The following is a 21,063-nucleotide window of genomic DNA, read 5'->3' on the forward strand; positions in this document are numbered from 1 at the left end:
AGAGTTGGAAATCACTAGAAAGAATTAGAAGAGAAACTGTAGAGGTAGACAATATGAAAAGGAGATTTCCCAGAAGACACACTTATTACTCCTTGGATAAGTTGTCAAGGTATCAATGTTTTCAGTACTGCTAGAGATAGTGCTGGAGCCTTGTCAAAAGTCAGAATTATTAAACAGGAGAAAAGCTACTATAGCTGTGAGCTGCCTTATTCCTGTTTCTCTGTTGGGCCTTAGTTTTGGCACTTCTGTGTAGCTAGCAGCCTCTCTCATGTGGCTGAAACACTCTAGCTTTCAGGTAATAACAAGGCTTCTGGCTTTTCAAACACAAGGGTACTAATTCCCCTGAATGCTTGCCCACCACTGGTTGGTTTAATTCTGAATGTGTGTAAATAAACCCTTTATCTGTGAATAAACCTTTTACTAAATATTCTTTATTTTTAGATTTTATTTATTGATTATGTATACAGTGTTCTGCTTGCATGCCAAAAGAGGGCACCAGATCTCATTATACATGGTTGTAAGCCACCATGTGGTTGCTGGGAATTGAACTCAGGACCACTGGAGGAGTAGCCTTTAACCTCTGAGCCATCTCTTCAGCCCCAACTTAATGTTCTTTTCTAAAAATTTAAAGTTTTTATATGTTTTGAGTGCTTTATTGCCTACATGTATACACACACATGCGCGTGCGCACACACACACACATATATGATGTGGGATGTCCTGTATATGTGCTGCTTTTTTTGGTTGAGAAATAAAGCTGTTTTGGCCAATGGCTTATCAAAGTAAGGCCAGGCAGAAAATCCTAATAGAGATACAGAGAGAGAATAGGAGGAGTCAAGGAGATACCATGTAGCTGCTGAAGGAGAAAGATGCCAGAACATCACCAGTAAGCCACAGCCTTGTTGTGATACATAGACTAATAGAAATGTGGTAATTTAAGATATAAGAGCTAGCTAGGAATATGCCTGAGCCATTGGCCAAATAGTGTTGTCATTAATATAGTTTCTGTGTGACTATTCAGGTCTGGGCTGCTGGGAAATGAAAGTGCAATCTCCATTTACATAAATATATGTACATTTGTGCACCAACTGCATGCTGGTGCCTGTGAAGGGTGTAAGAGGGTATCAGAGCTCTAGGAATGGGAGTTACAGATTGTTGTGTTCTCCCATGTGGGTGTTGGGTATCAAATGTGGGCCCACTGCAAGAACTACAAGTGTTCTACACTGTTAAGCCATCTCTTTAGTCTCTATTAAATGTTATTGAAGTTAATAATTTGACTGTGTCATTTGTTTTTGTTTTCTCTTGTTTGATGAGCATTTACTACTCATGAGCATCTGTTACTAATACATGTTCTCATAGAAAAAACATAGATTGACAACTCTCAATGTCTATTTCCTCTTTGTTTTAATAATACAGTAGAAATAACAAATGTCAGAGTTTTATGGTTTGGGCACATGTAAATGGCCCTGGAACCTGCTTCCACATTGAAGTTATACCTAAACCTCTGCAGTAACCAAAACCAAAAAGTTTATCAAGACTTGTGCTACTTCTGGCTCATCTAAGCAACCTATGAAAAAGTCGGGATTGCATATGCATGACTGAAAACAACAATTAAAAAGAAGGAAGATTCTAAAACTGCAGTGCTCATCAAATATGAGGGCTCCCTTTCGGCCATTCTTTATTACAAATAACTGTTGTAATCTCTACCTTGGCAATAATAAAAAACAATTAACTCAGCTAAAACATGAAAGAATGGGAAAAGAGTCGTTACCTGCAAGAGGTGAGAGGAGTGCAGGAATCATTTCCAAAACTCCCTTCAACAAAGAAGTAGGAAGATTCTTTTGAGGAAGCTTCCACAAATTTTCACAAAAAGGTTTGGTCCACTTCTAAGCATGTGCAGTGTCTGGTCATAAGCACATATTTAAATAATTAAAATCATGGGTAAGAATACCTATGGATATCTTCCACATATGCCATAAAATTAAATATATTTTGAAGGTTAATTATTGTAGGACCCTGCCCCTGTAGGTGTATCTCTCAGTAACCATGAAATCATCTGCAAAGAGTTAAGTAAACCATCTTTTTCCTCAGTTCTCATCACCATCATCATGCCAAAAAAAGAAAAATAGCTCTTGTAAAACTGAGCTAGAATTGCTTTAGACATGATGACAAGAAACAGTAAATTTACTTGAAACAGACTACCAAACAGGCCCCACTGGCAACACCATGCCCTATCATTTCCTACAGACATTGCCTTTATATGAGTGTGGTGGTTCATACCTATAATCTGAGAAGTTGGGAGGCTGAGTCATGAGGATTGACATACATTCAAGGCAGCCTGAAATATGTGATTTACAGACTAGTTTGAGCCTAATACTTGGAGATCCTGCCTGCAGGCCTGTCTGAATTAAAGAATGTCGCATTCCCTCAATCTCCCATTGAAAGGAACTAATTTGCATTAGGCTTCCAGTATAGTCCTTTTGTTGTTGTTTTTGGTTTTTCTGAGACAAGGTTTCTCTATATAACCGTCTTGGCTGTCCTGGAACTTGCTGTTGACCATGCTTGCCTTGAACTCACAGAGATCCACCCACCTCTGCCTCTGAAGTGCTGGGATTAGAGGTGTGCAGCACCCACGTGGCCTAATTTGTATTCTTTTTAAAAAGAAAATGTCCAATAAGAATTTTGAGAAGATCTTTATGAAGTTTCTACCTGGACAACTGAATGAGGCACTGTTCACACACCAACTAGTCTAGGTATAAATGTCTATATCACAAGTCTTGCCCTTAAGGAATTAGCAAATTAAATAATTTTGTAAATAGGCAAAATTAGAAGACATCATTGTTGAATTACATACATATGTATATAGGTATGTATCTTGGTAATAGTACAGCAGTGATCTATTTCCAATGTTTTCACAGTCAGGAGTCTCCTATGACTTTCCTTATTTGCAACAGTGTGAAGGGAGAGTCCACAGTGAGTATATTAGTAAATTTAATTTTTTATTTTGTCTTTCTACGATTTAGGAGGTAATGTAACTTTGTTGATTAGCTTAAAAGAATAAAATTCAAATAAGTCACACCTAGAGTATGCTTTCCATGAAAGTTTCAGAAGATACCGTGCTTCAGATAACGTGACCTTAGTGCTTTGACAAATTATAAGTTTCTGCAGTAAATGCAGTCTACTGGACAAAAGGAGACTTCTTTGATCATGGCTGAAAGCAGCAGCAGTCTATGAGCATTAACAGAAACATTATTCTGCTGCCTGGGGGACCAAAGTCCAGCAGTTCAGGGCTCAAAGGGAATCCACACAGTTGGCATACTATGACTTTTTTATCTGAGGGGTAAGGAGAAACTCACACTCTCGGTGGTGCCCTTCTGTAGTCTTTCTTCTCTCAGTGTTTTATATTCTCTTTCTTTCCTTTTTTATGTTTTTTTAAACTTTTTTTAAGATTTATTACTTATTATGTATGTAGTGTCCTACTGCCTATATTCTGCCTGCAGGCCAGAAGAGGGCATCAGGTCTTATTACAGATGTGAGCCACCATGTGATTGCTGGAAATTGAACTCAGGACCCCTGGAAGAGCAGCCAGTGCTCTTAACCTCTGAGCCATCTCTCCAGCCCTTTTTATTATTTTTTGAGACAGGATTTCACTGTGTATCTCTTGTTGGCCTAGAACGGACTATGTAGACCAAACTGGCCTCANTTTTTTTTTTTTTTTTTTTTTTTTGAGACAGAGCTTCTCTGGTGTCTATCCTGGAACTCACTCTGTAGACCAGACTGGCCTTGAACTCAAAGAGATCTGCCTGCCTCTGCTTCCTAAGTGCTAGAATTAAAGGCGTATGCCACCATTACCCCTTTTATATTCTCTTTTCTTATCTCTATCCAGAAATGTCCCTTTTGTCTGGTTTTCTTCCTAATTCTCTCATTGTTGATTTTTTTTTCCTTCTAACTCTATCCTTATTCTTTCCCTAACAGCTTATATACCCCAAAATCTTTCAGGCAATATAAAAATTACAATGTGGTTACATTTTATTTATCAAATGAATGATTACAATTAATACAAGTGAAAAACAGCATAGTTTCCATATCCCTACATAATTAAACATTTTACTTATTACAGGTGTAAAACAAATTATCCCCAAGAGCCCATGTATATTCATACCCAAGCAACTTGTTATAGATTAACAGAGTATAAGCAAGCAAGGTATTCTTCTTAGCCAGTTCTTTTGCTGGCAGGCTGCATTTTGTAGTTACAAAGAAGGACCAATCATTTTATTTAACTTGAAAGGTAATCTTATAAGGAATCTTAAAGGAATCACAAGCCTAAACTTTTATACTTGAAAAACAATCACTCAGCTCTACTTTAAATTTTTAGGATGTATACCCACTCATCAATAGCTTTTTATATCAGGAGACTGAGAGCAGAAATGGGTACAAGGAATTACTCATCATCTTTGATCACCAACTAATCCTGGAAAGGAAAGGAAATGAGCTAGTAAAAACTGGTCAGCTTTGCTTTTTTGATTCCTAACATCAAAGCTATTATCAAAATGTCTTAATCTAACCTGAGGTCATTCTCAGGCTTTGTTTCAGCTGTGACGCACACCAAATCTGTGAGTGCATCTTTCTACATCAAGATTTAAAAAATCTGAGCCAGTCTGGATCCCGAGACTCAATTGTTTTCCTTCATTGTTAACTTGAACCGTGATCCATGCAGCTTCTTAGGTGAAACTCTTACATTTCTAGATGTACGATACTTTCTTGTATTTCTTTTTTCTTTTCTTTTGAATATGGAACGCTTCATGAATTTGCGTGTCATCCTTGCGCAGGGGCCATGCTAATCTCTGTATTGTTCCAATTTTAGTATATATGCTCCCGAAGCTAGCACGTATTTCTTTTCTTTTTGTTTCGTTTGGTTTGTTTCTGGTTTTGGAGACAAGGCTTCTCTGTGTAGCTTTGGAGCCTGTTCTGGAACTCGCTTTGTAAACCAGACTGGCCTCAAACTCATGGAGAGATCCACCTGTCTCTGCCTCCTGAGTGCTAGGTACTCCTTTAAGGCTAGAGTACCTCTAAGTGGACTTGCAGCTGTCTTCAATGTCTTCCTTCTTCCTGGGCATTGTTTTTGCCGAAGTCTCACTTTAAGCAAGGGCCACAAACATGCTTGTGCATCCTTCTTTGGGATAAAACAGTGGAATGACACGAGAGTCTAAGAAACAGGATTTAACGTCGAAAGATATCGCAAGTTAGAGACAATTTACAGTATTCTGATTGACGCCTTTGTTGCGCTCCTAGCGAAGGGCTGGTCCAGTATATCAAAATTCCCTATTTTATGAACCGGTGTGTGAAAATACTACCTTATCTTGCTATAAGTTAACCGGCAAACCGTATTTGTATTACATGCGAGGCTTTAAGGGCTTCCAATTTAGAAGTTACTCGTTCCTTTTTGCTTCAATATAAGATGGCGCCCTCCACAGCTACTTCCGTGCTTTGCAGGCGAGTAAATCAGCTTGCCAGCATCAAAGATGGCAACCAGTTGCGCATCCTTTTATCTGCGCAGGCTCGGATCGCCCGGTCCCGCCCCCTCCGGGTAGCTGTTCCTGACACCGCTCTAGCCGTCGCTCTCTGTGGGCAGCGCCGCCAGCCAATCGCCGGGCGTACCGCCCTAGGCCCCGCCCCCGCCTCCTGTGGATCAGCTGAGGGAGCCGAGATGTCTGTTGACAGCGGCGGAGGCTGTGTGGCCGGTTCCGGGCTCCGCGCAGGGCGGGGGGTAAGCTGGCTGGCGGGAGGGGTCCCGGCTGGGGGGGCGGCGGCCGGCGAGCTGGCCGCTGTGCCGAGTTTGTGAGGTAGTCCCTGAGCCAGCGTTTCCGGGTATCTGTAGATGTGAGTCCTATGGAGCTACCAGTGGAAGACGAGCCGCAGCTACCGCAGGAGCCCTGGGGAAGGCTCCTTCGTCTAGGCGCGGAGGAGGACGAACCGCAAATCCTTCTGTGGAAACGCGAGTGGACCATCGGAAGGAGGAGAGGTGCGGAAGCCAGAGTGGAGTGAGAATGAGGATAAGGGCTGAAGGGGTGGACAGGGATTAAGGCTAGGGACCCAAAGGGTGTACCCCACCGAGAACAGAGACTGAGGGCCTACAGCAGGATCGAAGACCTAGGCATTGAAGTGGGTTTAGATGGGGGAACCGGCAGGGAACTTGAGATGGGAAAAGTACAGGGCTGGCGGTACAGAGACTACCAGAATAGGGAGGAGGGTGCTCTGTGCTTTCCGGTAAAACCTGCTATTTACTTACTTGTCTGTGGCGTTGATACTCAGGTTGTTTGATGATGAATATTTTTCAGTTCTCATTACAACTTTATAAAGTAGATTAGTAAACATGTCCTTTAGAATACGATCTTGTGTCTATTACTGTAAACTTCTCTTTCCCAGTGGAATTAAATTAGCAAAAGGAAAACTGAAAGGTTATGTAGAAAGTTGTTAACAGTTGATGAGTGAAAAAAAACAAACCACAGGAACTTTTCGGAAAGAAATGGCTCACATCCTAGCTCTCTGTGAGGCAGAGGCAAGTGGCTCTCTGAGTTCAAGGACACCTGGTCTAGAGAGTGAGTTCTAGGACAGCCAGGGCTACACAGAGAAACCCTGTCTCAAATACCAAACAAGAATGCTTTGAGACAAATGAAAACAAAGAAATGCTGAAAGAGTAGGATGCTGCTAAACCAGTGTTCAGAGGGCAATTTCTAACAGCAGGGTTTCCATCTGAAGAGATCTCAAAGTCCCAGGAACTAGAATATTTTATTTAATGATTCTAGGAAGCTGAGAACTTCAACAAAGTCATGCATAAAGCCCAACATGACTTGCTTTGGGCCAACAACCTACCTTCCATTAACTTTGTATTGATCTTATTTTTTTATTTTTATTTTTTTTAGGAGGATTGGTGAAATCTTACATGAACTACTTGTAAGAAACATAGCTTGGGGTGGAGAGCTCAGGTGGTTAAGTGCTCCAGCACCTATGTAAAAAGATAAATATGGTGGTACATGACTGTAATCCTAGTTTGGGGGAGGCAGAGACAGAAGGATCTCTTAAATTTACTGGTCAACTAGTTTTTCTGAATTCTTGAGCGCTAGGTTCAGTGAGAGACCCTTTCTCAAAAAATAAGATGTAGCGTGAGAGAGGAAGATGTGTGACATCTACCGCTGCAAACATGGTCATAAGTGCACATGCATGCGTTAGAGAGCCCATTATAATATACATGTCATAATATTTCATGCATGTTAGAACAAGAAACAAAAATCTGATTATCATAGAAATGCTTTCAGTGAATGTATTAATATCACTAACAATGTAGAGGACATTGTACTAATTGATTAATACACTAGGTGGCAAGCTAGATCTAGCACCCAGAGGTTGTCGTTTGATAGCCACATTAAAAGTTTTATGGAATTTTGAATGGAATTGGCTTTGAGTGCTAGAAAAGAAGTTGTATCTTAATAACACAGGGATCTTTTAACTCCTGCTATCTTCATCTCCTCAAGCCAGTGTCATTGGCTTTCTGCCCTCACCATGACTTCCTTCAGCTTCCACTAGTTCTCAGATACTTCCTCCTTTAGGGCTCTGGATAGAACATTTGAGGATAGGAGTGCTTCTATGAACCCAGCTTCCATGGGGCCTTAGCTGGGCCAAACCTTGTCTGCGTCTTCTACCTTTTCGTATCCTCATCCTCCTCTATGGTGGCTAAGTTATGCCTGCACTTTGGCTGGGTCTCTTGAGCTACTGGCAAGAAATGAAAAGGTCCCTATGTAGAATCTCAGACCGTATGTGACTGTCAGACCGTATTGAGCATGAGGCTAACACCAGAAGTAGGGGTTTGGGACCTTCTGTGACCATCAATACTACCTCAAGACCATGGAGGACCTTTAGGACAAGATTCTTGCTGCCTTCATTGGCAGATTTGTCCAGATTTTTCCAGAGGTAGACAGCACCCATCTAGCTGCAGGTGATTTCTAAATCAAATTTTAGGTGCATTAGATCAGATTCTGTGTCTGAGCCTGAAGATCAACATCAGTTAACTGATTATGGATAATCTAGAGATGTATGTTGCAAGCCTAGAGGAAAAGTTGATGTACCTAGAGAATCATAAAACATCTTGTGGTTGGTCAGGCTGGTATGAACATGTATGCCACTCTGAGCATTTACTTATCCATGATATAAAGAGACAAGACAGTATTAGATTGTGGCAGAAAAGAACTGGAAGGATGAACAACCGATTTCTAATCAAACTGGCTGAACTTTGAGGTGCTTATCATATGAAGTAATACCACATGAGCAAGTCTTAGGTTACTGACCTATAGCATATCCTCCAGAATCTTGAGATACAGCTTCAGTTGTAGCTTGACATCAAAACTTTCCTGGAAGGCATGCTAACAGAAACAGAAGTCCACTTTAGATTCTAGTTGATGCAGGTCTAGGTAATGATCAGCTGTATTTAAGCCCATCTTGGTAATATGTATGCTGATACCCAGGAGTGCCAGCAGCTCTAGGACATCATATGGTGACTGGAACAAGATGCTGCCATCTATGCAGCCTGGTTAAGGGCCAGTGTGTTATACGCTCATCTCCCAGATCCTCTGAGTCATTAGGTGTCTGGGCTTCTTTTCTTACAGAGGGTTTCCTCTGGTAGGAAATGAAGGAAGGGGTGTTGGCCCTGGGTCTTTTTCCCTTCCTTGCCAGTAAAACTTGGTGGGCTAAGGACGGGAGGTATTGAGTCTTCTGATCCCCCAGTCCATAGGTCCGTGATGGAGTCAAAGCACAGGCCAAAACAGGATAAGGTTGTGATTTCATGTGGGACATTGTCTCCTCCTTACCCTCATGCCTCGCTCCCTTAAGGTAGATCTTAAGATATATAGCCCAAGGGCTGGAGAGATGGCTCCGAGGTTAAGAGCACTGGCTGCTCTTCCAGAGGTCCTGAGTTCAGTTCCCAGCAACCACATGGTGGCTCACAACCATCTGTACTGAGATCTGGCACCCTCTTCTGGCGTGTGGGCATATATTGAGGCAGAATGTTGTATACATAATAAATAAATAAATCTAAAAAAAAAAAGATATATAGCCCAAGCTGACCTCCAACATATGATCTTCCTACCCTAGTCTGTGAGATACCTCAGTAGTGGGATTCTTGCCCAGCTTGTTCTTTTCACGTATTTATTTATTTATTTGTTTATTTTTGGTTTTTTGAGATAGGGTTTCTCTGTCTACCTTTTACTGCTCCTGCCTCCTGAGTGCTGGTATTAAAGGCATGAGCTACCACCACCCAGCAAGAACTAGTTTAAAATTAAGCCCCTTTGGACTTAATTTTGTTTTGTTTTGTTTTGTTTTTGCAATTGAGATATTATTTATCTTCTGAGCTGTTTGTGTGGTAACCTGTCATAAAGAAGCTGTTGTTATAATGGCTGTCTCCCAGATGACCTGGGGCAGGAAGGTATGGGACATACACCCTGTCCCTTTACTTTAGGTTAACACTTCAGTATTTAAATGTTGTTTGTGTCTGTGGGCACAGTTGATCACAGACTGGAAAAGCAAGGCAGTAGTTCTCACAGAGCCACAGTAATGTTCAGTGTCTTCTTGCCTCTGTTTCAGGCTGTGACCTCTCTTTTCCCAGCAATAAACTGGTCTCTGGAGACCACTGTAAACTTACAGTGGATAAAAAATCTGGTCAGGTGACATTGGAAGATACCAGGTGAGCACTTTATTTTTCTCTTTCCTTTTGTAACTTAGGAAGCTGACATGTTGTTACAGTGTAAGAGAGGCTTCCTTTTTCTAAACTGCTGCTCAGGTTCTGAAGTCATCAGGATGTACATTCTCTAGTTTCCAGCATGGGATCCTGGGTGTGGTTTAGTTCCTATAGCTCATTTTCCTAATTAAATCAAATATGGCTCATATGACTCAGAAATAAGATTTAAAATATATTGATAGTTTTTTCTTTTTCTTTATTTGAAAATAGATTTTTTTTTCATACAGTGTATTCTGATTATGGTTTCCTCTCCCTCTACTCCTCCCAGTTCCTTTCTACTTCCCCTCCCATTTCCACCCCATTCTGTCTCTCATTAGAAAGCATGCATATAAATAACAATAATAATAAAAAAATATAGCATAGTAAGAGGAAACAAAAATAAACAAATTGGAATAATAAAATAGAAGGAAGAAACCCCAAGGAAAAGCACTATAAAAAGATACAAACACAGAGACACATTTATTTGCACATTTAGGAATCCCATAAAAACACAAAACCAGCCGGGCGGTGGTGGCGCACGCCTTTAATCCCAGCACTCGGGAGGCAGAGGCAGGCGGATCTCTGTGAGTTCAAGACCAGCCTGGTCTACAAGAGCTAGTTCCAGGACAGGCTCCAAAACCACAGAGAAACCCTGTCTCGAAAAACCAAAAAANAAACACACACACACACACACACAAAACCAGAAGCCATAGTATGTATGCAAAGGACATTATGGTAGAAATCAATAAATAAGAAATTAAATTTTTAAAAAAGAGAGAATAATAATAATAATAAAAGCCCTGACACAACATTGTGAAACAAAGAACCTTTAAAGATGCTGTTGGCATCTACTACTGGGTCTTAGTGGGTGGGTTCCTTCTGGATGCTCTTAGGACAATCTCCTGTCAGAGGTTCTGCCTTCTGGAGCAGAGATGGGTTGGAGGAGAAGCAGGTAGGCAAGCCAGAGGCACAAGGACAGGTGGGGTAGGTGGAAGTGATAAGTAGAAATTATAGCGGAGTATTTGGATTTCAATCTGAGAGCAGGAATTCATTTGTTGAGAAAGAGTATGAAAATGACAATTGGTGGATGCGTGGTTGTAGAAGGCCAGTTATGATTGTGTCAACATTGTCGTCTGCATACTGGTTTATCAGCTTTACTGGGACATTGCAGGAAATGACTAAACTGGAGTTGGCATAGGGGCCTGTGAGAGACCCCTCACGGAGTTTTCTGATGGCAAAGGATTACATTGAATATTCCACTTTGACCTATATTCATTGGTCCAATGCCTGCCTTTGCCACACCTTCTGCATAATTCAGAAGGGACATTCTGATTGGATTATTCTTAGAAAAAACATTGTTTCTACAGTCCCTTTTAAGGTGACCTTGTTTGCCGCAATTATAACATTTGAGATTTCGACTTTTCCTTAAACCTCTGGAAGTCACCTCTCCATGCTACATCATGTTCAGGAGATTCAATGTTGATTGTATTTCTGATCCATTCATCCAAAGGTGCGGACCGTGCCTTTAATGGCCCAATTATCCTTTTACATAGAGAATTGGCATTTTCAGAAGCTAGAGATTCAATTATTTTTTGTCTAACTTCTAAATTTTGTATCATTCTATTTACTGCTGAAGTCAGTCTTTGTAAGAAATCCATAAAGGCTTCCATTGAGCCCTGTATAACTTTAATAAATGACTCAGTTTTCTATTTCTCCATTTCTCTCACAAGCATTCAAAGCTGCTGCGAGGCATAAACCCAGGGTGTGGTCATCACATACAACCTGCCTTTCTATAGTAACATAGTCTCCTTCTCCAAGAAGTTGATCTTGGGAGATTTCTCTACCTCTAGCTTTACTCTGCTGTTCAATAATCTTAGCCTCTTCTCTGAACCAGGTACTCCTTTGTAATTGCGGACTAGGCTCTAAAACACCCTTAACCAATTTTATCCAGTCTTTAGGGATAATTCTATTAGAAATTAATCATGAGTTAACATTTGCTTCACAATAAATGAATGCATGCTGTGTGAGACTTTTGCTTCCTTGAATCTCCTTAAATCTAACATTGGCACAGGAGCCCAGTTAGCTGTAACAGAGCCTCTGCCATTTGGCAATACCTTCAGGTTTCTGGATATATTAAGGTTGTTTGTCTGAAAACCTTAGACTGTTCCTCTTTATTCTTATAATGCAACACTGAAATTGGTTCTCCATTAAATTCCTCTGTCTGGATTTGAATAGCTTTGTGATCTGTTTTATTAGGTTTTTCTAAGGCCTGTATCCAACTTTTTTAGTGATAAAACAAAAATGATAAATTTGATGTTTACAATTGACATTACATAAATCCCATCTAAATTAAATATTCTCTCCTTTAGTTGTTCAGTTTTCAAACTGCCTAGTATATTATCATATAGAGACCCAAATCCCTCCATTGTAATGATTTTTTTGTTTGTTTTATTTTGTTTTGTTTTTTTGAGACAGGGTTTCTCTTTGTAACAGTCCCAACTGGGAACTAGCTCTTGTAGACCAGGCTGGTCTTTAAATACTCCTGCCTCTGCCTCCCAAGTGCTGGGAGTGCATCACCACCACCCAGCTTTCCCCCTTTATTTTATGTGAGAAAAAACTCTTGTCTTTTAACTAATTCCTCTCTTTAAGAATTCCCGGCCGGGCGGTGGTGGCGCATGCCTTTAATCCCAGCACTTGGGAGGCAGAGGCAGGCGGATCTCTGTGAGTTCGAGACCAGCCTGGTCTACAGAGCTAGTTCCAGGACAGGCTCCAAAGCCACAGAGAAAACCCTGTCTCGAAAAACCAAAAAAAAAAAAAAAAGATTTCCCGATTGTCTTACCAAATCTACTGACAATGTTGATGAAGACGTGAGGCTGATTGCTGTTGTGTGGAACAGTAAATGCCTGACTAGAATTCAAGGCAGCTACGTAGTTTGGCAGCAGCCCGAGAAGGGTGTTAGGAAGAGTCTACAACCCACAGTGGTGGTGGTGGGCGTTGTCTGAACACACACAGGGGATTGTTCGAAGAAAGCTTGTGTGGTAGGGGACTGCATGAAGGCAGAACCAGCCAGTTTAGTGCTGGTGAGTTCTGTGACATTTGGAGCCCAGGTTCCAGAAACTTCTGGAGACTGTTTCAGAGAAGGTACAACAGGAAAATCCCAAACTTGCTCAGAGGCTTGGGGAAAAAAGAAAAGAAAGCCTAGCCAGGTGGGCCTGGAGCCTGACATGCAACTTTGGCCTGTACTGGTGTCTTTTTCATGAATTCATACCCCAAACGTTGGGTGCCAAATTTAGCATGAATAATAAAACTCAGAGACAAATATTGTGGCTCAACCTGAAGATTAGAAAAGCAAAAGCAGCCAAGCCACTAGAGAGCTCTTTCAGAAAATCTTCAGACTGAAAAAGAACGAGTTACTGTCTCATCCCCCTTATATTCCTCTCTAATGCTGGGATTAAAGGCATGCACCACCATCACCGCCAGGCCTCTATGGCTAGCTAGTGTGACTTCTGGGATTAAAGGTGTGTGCCCCACTTCCTGGCCTGTATGCTGACTAGTGTGGCTGTTTTGCATTTTGTTCTTCAGGCAAACTTTATTTATTAAGATACAAATGAAATATCACTACAAGTAAGTGGGTAGTAACAGGCAAGTTTTTTGTCTTAGAGTATTATCAGGCAGTATATATGCCTTTGTGAAACTCATATATGAAATGGTTAGGTAATTTCTTTTTTGTTTTTTATTATTATTATTTTTTTAAAGACATGATTTCTCTATGTAACAGCTCTGGCTATCCTGGAACTCAGTTTGTAGATCAGACTGGCATTGAACTCACAGGTGTTGCATGTAACTCAGTACTGGTATTTGGGTTCACACGGGTCCATGAAATGAAGACTCAGAGACACATGAGAATGAACTTCAGCTCTGTGGCTGCAGCAGGCTCAGTCTCTGTGAACTGAAGCACTTTCCCTTTGCCTCTTGGCATCCTTATTTTTTCCCTATGTTTACACTTTAACTAGTAGATTTCCTTATCTCAAAACAAACTGAATGAAGTTTCCAAAACCACAATGCTAAAAACCTGATTCATGAGGTACCATGGTTTTCTGGGTTTCCTCTAAACCAAGTTTTGCATAGGCTTTGTATCCATGGGAAACTCCCAGACAAGATTCACACAGGGCAACAAAAGGTATCTATGACACAAATGATGGATTAGGAGCCGAGTGAAAACTCCAGAGCTAGGTCAGCAGGGTTTCATGTCTAGTGGAGGTTGCTTGCTTACCCTCTGGCACCAGGCCAGTGGGACATTGTGCCACACACAGAGATCTGGCAGCTTCTGCCTGTCAAGTGCTGGGGTTACAGGTGTTTGCCACTACCAGTTAGTCTCCTTTCCCTTCGGAGTATTTTCAAAACGGTAATCCTGCACAGATTTCTTAATATAGCAGAAAGATGTTAACCCTAACTAGTTATTTTGAGTAGGGCAACTTATGCCTTTGTTTTCGTTACAGCACCAATGGAACAGTGATCAACAAGCTGCAAGTTGTTAAGAAGCAGACTTACCCTTTGCAGAGTGGGGATGTCATCTATTTGGTATACAGGAAGAATGAACCAGAACACAGTAAGAGAGAAAAATTTACTGCTGTACTTTTCCCAGGTGTGGCATCAAGAAGCTGTCTAACTTAGGCTGGAAAACACCCTCAGAAAGAACACGTGTTGAAGCAGACATTTGTATAGAAAGTGACAGTTACAGAGTTTTTTGTTGTATGCACTTGGATGGAGTGCTGACTTTTGGGGCACAGCTTTTCTTCAAGAATGCCATCAGGAGCCGCACATCTGATAATGGCAGCTAAGGAGGAGTGAATGGGCTGGGCTGGGCTAAACAGTAGAATTGGAGTGTGGAAATAAAATCCAGGTGGGGCCCTGGAAGCCATTGCTAGGTCTACTCTTGGAGACTTTACAAAAAGCAACAAAAGGTTAGACTGCACCAGTTCCATATAGGATAAGGAGAGTTGCAAAAAATCTTTGAAAGTCACCCTGAAATAATTGAAAAGCATCATAAACTCGGTAAGGAAGGAAAAAGAAGCCACTAATATTCCTTAAGTCCTCTTAAAGTAAAGCACTTCTTGCCTCATAGAAGGAACTCGAATCTTTTCCTCCTAATGGCTTGCAGTTATTAGTGAAGCATGTCTTTTTTTACCATTGTCTGCTTTCTGTGACTATTTTTCCCTTGGTTGCTTGCTTATATTTAGGTTGGTAAAATTGTGGTTTGATTTTGTTAGAGTCACTTAAACTGTTGAATGTTGCTAGATGGTAAGTGAAGATGATCAAGACATGTTGTGATGTGATCAAAGGTGAACAGGAGAGATGAGGTCTCACTTTCCACTGGGGCCACCGCTCCCTGATTTGATTAATTTCCTTTTAGATGTGGCATACCTCTATGAATCTTTAAATGAAAAACAAAGCTTGCCTCAAGAATCCTTTGGTAAGTGAGCTTATGGCAAAAGCCTAGGTGCTGTAAAGGGCTTTTGAGTTCTAGGAATGGCCATTCAGTCCCCAAAGTGTCTTTCTGAGTTCTGAATGTACTCTCTTTATTTTTGTGCCTGTAGAAGCCAATAAAGAAAATATGTTCCATGTGACCAAAGATTCCTCAGGTCTGGGGCAGGGTGATGACCTCCAGGTTCCACCATTGTCACCCATGGCTGAAACATGCTTAGAGGAACCACAGCCATCAACATCGACATCAGACCTCTTCCCCTTGGCCTCTACCTCTTCTGTGGAGCCAGAGCTGACCTCTGCAGGGCAAAAACATTCCTCTAGCTCTGGTGAGATGGGGAGCACAACGACAATTGCAGTTTTTGTTCCTTGAGATACAGTAAATCCATTCATCAGTAAGTGCTCTGTAGTCATGTATACTGACTTATTTCAGTCCCAGGAAGAAGACTAATAAGGACCATGGTAACAAAGTATTTTTGTAATTTCATCTAAATATATTTCCTATACTGTAATTGTCACTAAGTTAAAGTATATCAATCAATGTTTTAGGTACATATACAAGGTTATATGGCCATCACTGGTATTTGTTTAAAGACAGGGTTTCTCTGTGTAACAGCCCTAGCTGTCCTGGAACTAGCTCTGTAGACCAGGCTGGCCTTGAACTGACAGAGATCCGCCTGCCTCTGCCTCCTGAGTGCCATGATTAAAGACATGTGCCATGAGTGCCCATGGCCATCACTGTTAATTACAGAACATTCTATCTCATAAAAGGAAACTCATATGTCTCTATTCATTTATTTGCATGTCTGAACATTTTGTGTTCATAGTCATACAGTATGTAATTTTATGACTGGGTTCTTTATTTATCATAATGTTTTCAAGGTTTATCCAGAGCTGTGTGTTGGTTAGAACCAGTTTTAACATGCCCTGTTCCTTATGCCTTGTCCTTTTTTTCTTTTTTGGTTTGATCCCCAACAACACACATACATAAACACTCAAAACCTACCTCACCATTACATTTAAATTCTATTTCATCTGTCCATGTGCATGTAGTCTGATACGACTGTTAACCTGATTTCAGATTTCCTAGAATGAATAATGTATATTTACTGTAATTTTTATTATTTTTTTTTATATTTTTGGTTTTTTGAGACAGGGTTTCTCTGTAGTTTTGAAGCCTATCCTGGAACTAGCTCTTGTAGACCAGGCTGGCCTCGAACTCACAGAGATCCGCCTGCCTCTGCCTCTGCTGGGATTAAAGACATGTGCTACCACCGTTCCGCTTCTTTTGTAACTTTTAAGAATGAAGATTTTTTTTAATCTATATGCTGAAGTATTTTTATACTAATAAAATAATTATAGTTAAAACTTAGTGCCTACTAGATGTGAGATGGTATAATAAGTACTTTTATATGTTCAGTTTTCCTATCTGGAGCCTTTATATAATCTTTGTCCTCAAATAAAAAGCATGGCTGAAGCCGGGCAATGATGGCGCACGCCTTTAATCCCAGCACTCGGGAGGCAGAGAGGTGGATCTCAGTGAGTTCGAGGCCAGACTGGTCTACAAGAGCTAGTTCCAGGACAGACTTCAAAGCCACAGAGAAACCCTGTCTTGAAAACAAAAACAAACAAACAAAAAAATCATGGCTGAACATAAAGGCTCGGGAGATCAGAGGATCAGTAGGTTCCAGAGCCAGGAGGTGATCTGGGAAGTTAGATTCTTGTTTTTTCTTTAGTATATGAGTTACTTTGTTCCTGAAATAATTCCCCTACTCCTCTTTTTTTGCTTTCGATGATATAATCCAGTTTCTTTTTTCAAATACTAGTGCTTATCATTTGAATATTATAAAGTAGATATGTATTATACTATAATAGTATGGATAAGCTAGAGAATAATGAAAAATTTCCTGACTTTTCAATAGAGTTCATTCAAGTTGCATGTGATACTTAAGCTTCTTTCTGTTTAGGTGATAACTCTACTTGATAGTTGCTGTTATTTGTTTTACCATACTTCCTGTTCCTGTCAGAAGTGTATCTATTTCACACCTCTTTTTGGTGTGTTTAGTATACATTTTGTGATTGCAAGAATGTGTACTTGTGCATCTTAGACCTAGTATTTAGGGACAGTCTTATTGTGGACCTCCCTGCATGTCTTTCCATGTGCATGTGCCACTTGCCTCTAGCTTCATAAGCACAGAGATGGACTCTAGTGCCTTTAAGTTGTGAGTATTTGTATAAGACATGATGCATGTGAGATCTATAATTACATAATGTACTTTATTAAATCAGTAACTCTTTCCTGATTCTTTTTTGAAGTGAATAAATCAGAACCTGTCTTATTTGTCCCTTTTTACAGGACTTGGGAAAGCAGGTATCTCCCCAAAAGAATGTAGTCCACTTGTTGCAAATCATGAACTCTCTAGCCTTTCTCCAGTTCTCCGAGACAAAGAAGCATCCTTCTCTTTGTTGGAAACTGAAGATAATGAGGAATTGGAGCCTGCCAAAAAAAAGACAAAAGGAGGTTAGACTCACTGTTCTGTGCATCCTTGTACTCTTGTGCTCTGTGCTGTGCTGGCTTTACCTGCGGTGGATTCCCGCTTTTTGCAGAATTATGTGGATCTGCCTCAGATTTATACTGTAACAACTTGCATTTTCTGTATGAAAGTCTAGGATTCTTCCTGTTTGCATAATTCAAGTAGAACTGTTCACTGCTAGGTCATGCTGTTGTTCTGAAAACAGCATTTTCAGTTACAAATGGATGTCATTTTTTACTGTCTTTGACAGGATAGTAATTTCTTTTAAAAAAAAATGTTACCTTAACCAGGATATGATGACACATAACTGTAATCTCAGAGTTTGGGAGACGGAGGTGAAGTACTGGAGTTGAAGGCCAGCTAGCTGTGGAAGTGATGTGATAGAAGAGCACTAGAAATAACCTCGGGGAAGAAACTGGATTATCTGAATGATTAGCTGACTTGTGGAACCCATGATAAGAAGCACAATATTTTACATTTTAAAAAAAGTAAATATAGAGCTGGTGACATGGCTCAATAGGTAAAAGTGTTTGTTGTGAAGCCTGGTAACCTGAGTTCAATTTCTGGAACCCACATAAAGGTGGAATTAAAGAACTGACTCCCCAGAGTCATCCTTTGACCTCCACACATGCTCTGGCATAGACACACACACACACACACACACACACACACACACATCGGTAATCTTTGGGGTTCCCCCCGAAGAATCTCCCTCAGTTAGATAAGAACACTAGGTAAAGAAGACCCAGGGCAGAGAATAACCGTATTTATTTCCACCTAGGTGGCTTTTAAAGTTGTATGCTATTTTTTTTTTCCCTTTCAGATGGGCTTTTGTTATTTAACCCTGGTTAGCCTGGAACCTGCTTTGTAGACCAGACTGGTCTCAGACTCACAGAGAGCCACCTGACTCTGCCTCCCAAGTGTGCCATCATATGCAGCCTATAAATCTAACTTGTAAAAATAAAATAAAAATTGAGCCAGGTATAATGTCACACATCTGCAATCCTGTTCTGAGGAAATGGAAACAGGTGAATCGGACCTTTAAGGTAACCTAAGCTATATAAGGAGTTGGAAACTAACTGGAGCAGCATGAAAACATCTGCAGAAACGACAGTAGTAGTGGTAGTGCTTTGTGTATACACTTATAAATGTATCTGGAAAAACAACCATTTTAAAGCCACCAGTTTTATTTCCAGGACTTTCTTTTGTGCATGGGGTCATGTTTAAGCAAAAATGACATTTACAAAGATATAAATACAAAAAAAACACTATACAACTGATCCTCTTTCTCTTTCTCCCTCTCCCACGTATTACCTTAATGTCTTATGCATATGTGCAAACATCCTGAGTATCCCTTTTTTCTTTGTCTTTTAGGTCAGCAACTGTTCTTCTAAACCAGAATTTAGGCACAAAGGAATATCTGACTTATTTGGGATCTTCTTAAAAATAGTTTTTAAATTTAAAAAAAAAATAGTTTTTATATAGCCAGGCATGGTGTCACATTCCTTGAATCCCAACTTTGTTCTAGGGCAGTGAGTTTCCTGAACAGCCAGGGCTACATACAAAGACCCTGTCTCAAAAAACGGCTACAGCAAAATAAGTCTTTATAAGTGGCTTTGTTTCCTCTGCTGTTGGATGCACATTAAAAATCTGAGGATCTTCTGTGTCTTCAGATGAAGTGATTGTGACTGTTCAGCTTACCCTTTGTCTTACAGATGAAGAAATTGACTTGAACCTGCAGTTATTGGTTGCAGACCAGTGTGGAAATGCCCAGACCTCATGTGAGGATGTCAGAGTTGCCTCTGTGAAGCCAGACAAGATGGAGGAGACACTAACATGCATCATCTGTCAAGATCTTCTGCATGATTGTGTGAGGTGTGCGGCTTCATAGCCTAGGGTGGACCCAGTAGCACTAGCTCCTTTGACAGGTGTGGGGAAGTGATTAAATAAAGTAGACTTTGATCCTCTTTTGCCCTGGAATCTGCTCAGGTTTTCATTTTCCTTTTACTTGTGGTATCAACAAGGAGAAATTCTCAAACCCGGTGACCAGGGCGGTAGAATCCATGAGATTTGGTCACTCTTGGTTTTGACTGACACAGGCAACCTGGTCTTTTCCTTGTAGGAGGATCATGTGAATTATACTGGGTTTCAAACATTTCCTCAAAAAAGACATAATACTTAAATGAAGTTACCAGGATTATCTTTGGGAGAAACTTCTCTTGGGTTTTGTTTGGAAACTTGGGAGGTAGATACTACCCAACCAAGTCTCCAAACACTTGGAGTTTCTGTTGCTTGTGTTCCTGAAGTTATGATCTGCTCTTTGTTCCCCCTGAGAACAGACATATAGCACTGGTTTTTTTTTTTTTTTTTTTTTTTTTTTTTGATCTTCTAATACTGAGCTTTAGTATTTTTAGGTTAGATGATAGAATTCTCCACAACTGGCTTACGGTTGGGGATCCAGCTTGCATTCCTGTTTGGGTAGGCCTGCTACAGGTGTCGTCTGAGTATCATAGTGGCATATCTGGAAGATTTTGTCAGGAAATGTGTTCTGTTCCTTCATATTCTGCCAGTTTGCAGCCTTGTATGCACACATTTTGTGCGGCTTGCTACTCTGGCTGGATGGAGCGTTCATCTCTGTGCCCTACCTGCCGATGTCCAGTGGAGCGCATCTGCAAAAACCACATCCTGAACAACCTCGTGGAAGCGTACCTTATCCAGCACCCAGGTCAGCTTCACTGACTTTTCCCTTTTAGGGTCCTGGGGTTGTGAGCTCTGCTCTGGGCAGTCTATATCATCTCTCTAGTTCTGTTTCCCTTGCCTGTGAATTTTGTTATGCCCTTTTTATCTAGATAAGAGTCGCAGTGAAGAAGATGTGAGAAGTATGGATGCAAGGAATAAAATCACTCAAGATATGCTGCAACCCAAAGTCAGGAGGTCTTTCTCTGATGAAGAGGGGAGTTCAGAGGACCTGCTAGAGCTATCAGATGTTGATAGTGAATCCTCAGACATCAGGTTAGACATGTGCCTGGCTCATAGTGGGGCCTGGGGATAAGAAATACATTAATACTGTGCTTAACTGTATTGTGGAGTGTATAGCTAGGGGACTTCAGTAAGTCAGTTTGCTTAATGTTTTTAGCTTATTTCCTCAAATGTATGGCCAGACTGGATGAACTCTTGAGCAACAATGAATAAGTTAAGAGCTTCAGGTAGTCTCCATGGTCTTTTTTAACTAAATATATATATATATTTTTTTTTCTTTTTTTTTTTTTTTTTTGTTTT

The 21,063-nt window shown here is 40.6% G+C and overlaps 1 protein-coding gene and 1 non-coding gene across 2 annotated transcripts in view; one reads left to right on the forward strand and one right to left on the reverse strand.

Annotated features, from left to right (window-relative positions):
- Positions 1-4,784: 4,784 nt before the first annotated feature.
- On the reverse strand, positions 4,785-4,888 carry LOC126511761 (U6 spliceosomal RNA). The gene has a single exon (XR_007594781.1). It is a non-coding gene; the product is annotated as a U6 spliceosomal RNA (small nuclear RNA).
- A 731-nt stretch (positions 4,889-5,619) lies between these two features.
- Positions 5,620-21,063, forward strand: part of Chfr (checkpoint with forkhead and ring finger domains) — a 27,354-nt gene continuing 11,910 nt past the window's right edge. Inside the window, 10 exon segments of the mRNA XM_050159025.1 lie at positions 5,620-5,767; positions 5,879-6,022; positions 9,634-9,733; positions 14,266-14,375; positions 15,180-15,239; positions 15,364-15,579; positions 17,607-17,771; positions 19,500-19,659; positions 20,355-20,509; positions 20,634-20,796. Coding sequence (XP_050014982.1) covers positions 5,890-6,022; positions 9,634-9,733; positions 14,266-14,375; positions 15,180-15,239; positions 15,364-15,579; positions 17,607-17,771; positions 19,500-19,659; positions 20,355-20,509; positions 20,634-20,796 — 1,262 coding nt within the window. The 5' untranslated portion in view covers positions 5,620-5,767; positions 5,879-5,889.

This window comes from Alexandromys fortis, unplaced genomic scaffold (assembly GCF_014885135.2).
Source record: "Alexandromys fortis isolate MF-2015 unplaced genomic scaffold, M_Fortis_MF-2015_v1.1 scaffold_90, whole genome shotgun sequence".
Lineage (NCBI taxonomy): Eukaryota > Metazoa > Chordata > Mammalia > Rodentia > Cricetidae > Alexandromys > Alexandromys fortis.